The sequence below is a fragment of the Pyxicephalus adspersus genome, chromosome 10, assembly GCF_032062135.1.
Source record: "Pyxicephalus adspersus chromosome 10, UCB_Pads_2.0, whole genome shotgun sequence".
NCBI classification, from domain to species: Eukaryota; Metazoa; Chordata; class Amphibia; order Anura; family Pyxicephalidae; genus Pyxicephalus; species Pyxicephalus adspersus.
Genome location: NC_092867.1, coordinates 47,381,061 through 47,384,256, shown reverse-complemented (window position 1 = coordinate 47,384,256; position 3,196 = coordinate 47,381,061). Strand labels below are relative to the sequence as shown.

Sequence of the window (3,196 nt, the reverse complement as noted above, 5' to 3'; positions counted from 1 at the left end):
ATTTTCACAAGATCACAAACGGAACTCCAGATTTTCTTGACGTGTTTTTACCGAGGACCTCCCCAGGAGAGAATGAGGTTAATTCTATAAAGACAAGCTATACATAAATTTACACACAAAAATAATTGATAATATCAAATATTTGTGTACACACTTAGAGTAATGCAAAAAGGCACTTTTTAGCATTAAAGTTAACATTGTGGTGACTGGGTATCTTGTACTGGGAGATAGCAGATTGTACAAAGTGTTGGTAAGCAGGTATGTCAAATTGTCTGTATCCTATTAGTTTGCAAGCCTACAGCTGAGCAATACTTGTGTTGAAGTGCTGATTGTGGAAGTGGTCTAGGCTGTACTATATTCTCCACTCTAAAGTTGTTCTGTTTATGAATAATGTTTTCTCTTTTTGGAAAAAGCTAATAATCTAATTTTTGGTTTCATAAAAACACCTAGCTGTCTTCTATTTAAATGTAAATGTATTTTTTCCAGCATAACAATGCCTATTGCAGAAAAATTGCAGAGCAGTGAAGAAGAGCAAAACAACAATTCAGGAAGAAGTAAGCCATCTCTATCTATCTATCTATCTATCTATCTATCTATCTATCTATCTATCTATTTATCAAACTATCTATTGTGAAGTTAAGGGGATTATTTATTGAGGGACAAGCTTAACTCAAACACAGCTTCACTTCAACATAACATAACAAAAACAGCTTAGTCTACCAAATAATAAATGCTTTCATCAGCAATAGGTTCTAAAGAATTAGCAAAAAAGTCCTGCAACCCAAGCGGCTACTCCAGGATTGAAACTTGTAGTCTGAGGTAGCACTAGTTACATCTTCAAAGTCTTTAGTCCCAACAACATAGGTTGCTCAATCCTGCTCCATTTAGCTTTGCTCCTTACTCTCAGACTTAGGCTCAGACTACCCCACCTACTACCTGGCAGCCGCAGACATACCTGTCAGGTCAGTCCAAAATCCAAGGCTGTACTGCAGTAAGATATGAAGGCCCACCCTGATCCTTCCCATAAATGGTTGACTTGTTTTTTTGTAAGGGGGCACACCAGTTCTGTATCACATCTAATTTGTTGATTTGGGGGTTTACAAGCTCTCTTCCCACAATATACCCAAGGTACATTGCCTTCTCCATTCCAATGGTGCATTTCTCCAAGTTCACAGTGAACTCTCTGAATTCCTCTGAATCTAGCACTGGCTAAACTTTGGGAAGATGGGACTCCCAGTTTCTACTGAAAATGACAATGTCATCTTACTACACTGGACATGTTTCTTGTGGGGCTGTAGTAACTAATCCATTACCTTTTGAAAGGTGACTGGAGCAGTTTCCCAAAGGGCATTCTTCTGTATCGGTTGAGAAGGTGGTCTTCTCTTTGGCAGACTTGGTTAAAGGTATTTGCCAATACCCTTTTGAAAGGTCCAGGGTGGCGATGTACAGGGTGGGGCGTAGTCTCTCAAATAATTTTTTGTCTGCTTCCTGACAGCCTTTCTGTCAGTCTGAAATCCTGGGTTGTACTCCAATGGGATAGTAAGGCCCACCTAGATTCTTCCCTCCTATCCCAGAGTCTGGTCTTATCCTGTAATTTTTTAACAACAGTGGTTTAGGTGCCAGTTCAATAATTATATATCTAAATAGGGCAGGTGAGTATTCTGCTTTAAAAAGAAGGCCTCACTGTGGAAGGTTCTGTTTGTTTGCATTCATTAAATTTTGTTGTGAAATTCTGCCACAACCTTTAATGTAGTTTTACTAATGTATTTAAGGCCACAAGAGCATTCTGTCATAAATAGCACATGTGGGGACTAGCGTCTCAAAAACTGTATTAAGTAATGCAGACTAATATTAGTTTCACATTCCACAATAAAGATATGGGCATGGTTCTAGTCTCTGGGTATAATGTATCATAGTTTGCTAAATAGATGAAGGTTTCTACGGTAATTTCCAAGGGCCTAACCCCTGCAGAAAGCCTGTATATGTGCCCCCTAAAAAATCTGGATTCTGAAGATATTCCAAAAAATTCCAATTATGGAACAGAACAAGTACCTTAGTTCTCCTTACATATTTTAAACCATTAAATTGAGTATTAGAATACTCCCTTACATGGAGTTTCTTGTACAGTTCTTGTTTATACATCCCTAGTTTGTTCATCACTTACATTACATTTCCCCTTTGAATCTGGTACAAACTAATAATTAAAGACTATAACATAAATAGATGAATGAAAAAAAAGCAGTTGGTTAGTCAAACATAATGATTTTTGAATGCTATACTGCAAACACCTAATTGCTGTAATACCACCAACAAACACAATGGCTGGTTAATTCTGCATTGGGATAAATGTGAAGATGGTAAATGTGCCTGTGTACAATGGCGAGATATCTAAACCCATAGCCATTTAACTCTTTTGGATGTAATACCTGTCTCTAAACAAGAAATACTTGTTCGGTAAAAATAAACTGTAAGCAGTCTCTGAAATTTATTATCTCTCCTCTTTAGGCAACCTTTTGCCTAAATCAAACAAATAGCTACATTAATTCCCTGGGAGTCTGCAGTAGATGTGCATAAACATGTTATGTCCTAGGTTACAAAAAAAATTACATTTCTGATATCATTCTATAATATTATATATATATGATATAAAGTATGCCTTATTTTCCCTTACAAAAGGTGTAAGCATGAAATCTAACAGGATAAAGAAGAGAGCCCTAAATGTAATGCAGATATATACATTAATGCAGCTTTATCATTGTTTACACATCAATTAATAGAATTTTTAAATGCCAGCAGTATCTGATTTATCTGTAAGTATCTGAATTTGGCCTAATACAGCCTCTTGGTTGACATACATTAGTACAGCAGGGAAAATCTAATTCACTGGTAGTGTTGCTGTTCGGATTAAGGAAGATTATGCAATTTGCCTGAACTTTGCATACAATTTGGCTGGACCTGAACAACTGCAATATTTGTCCAAAAACTTTAGTTTATAAGACAGATAATCTCATACTGTCCTAATGTACCAATAGGCATTTGGATAAAGGTCAGTTGTTCCACAGGCATGTTGCATGCAAGCAGCTTCAGCACACCTACGCGTTCTGGTCACTTGCCCATCTTGTTCACTCACTGTTCAATAAGGACTTCTAACTCTAAAAGTAGAAGCAGAAGAATGATTTGTAATTTAATGTATGCA

At 36.8% G+C, this 3,196-nt stretch overlaps 1 protein-coding gene across 1 annotated transcript in view; it reads left to right on the top strand.

Annotated features, from left to right (window-relative positions):
- Window positions 1-517: 517 nt before the first annotated feature.
- LOC140339556 (ras association domain-containing protein 4-like) overlaps window positions 518-3,196 on the top strand; it is a gene marked incomplete at its 5' end in the record, with an annotated part of 68,292 nt that continues 65,613 nt past the window's right edge. Inside the window, 1 exon segment of the mRNA XM_072424309.1 lies at window positions 518-554. Within this exon segment, the coding sequence (XP_072280410.1) occupies window positions 518-554 (37 nt within the window).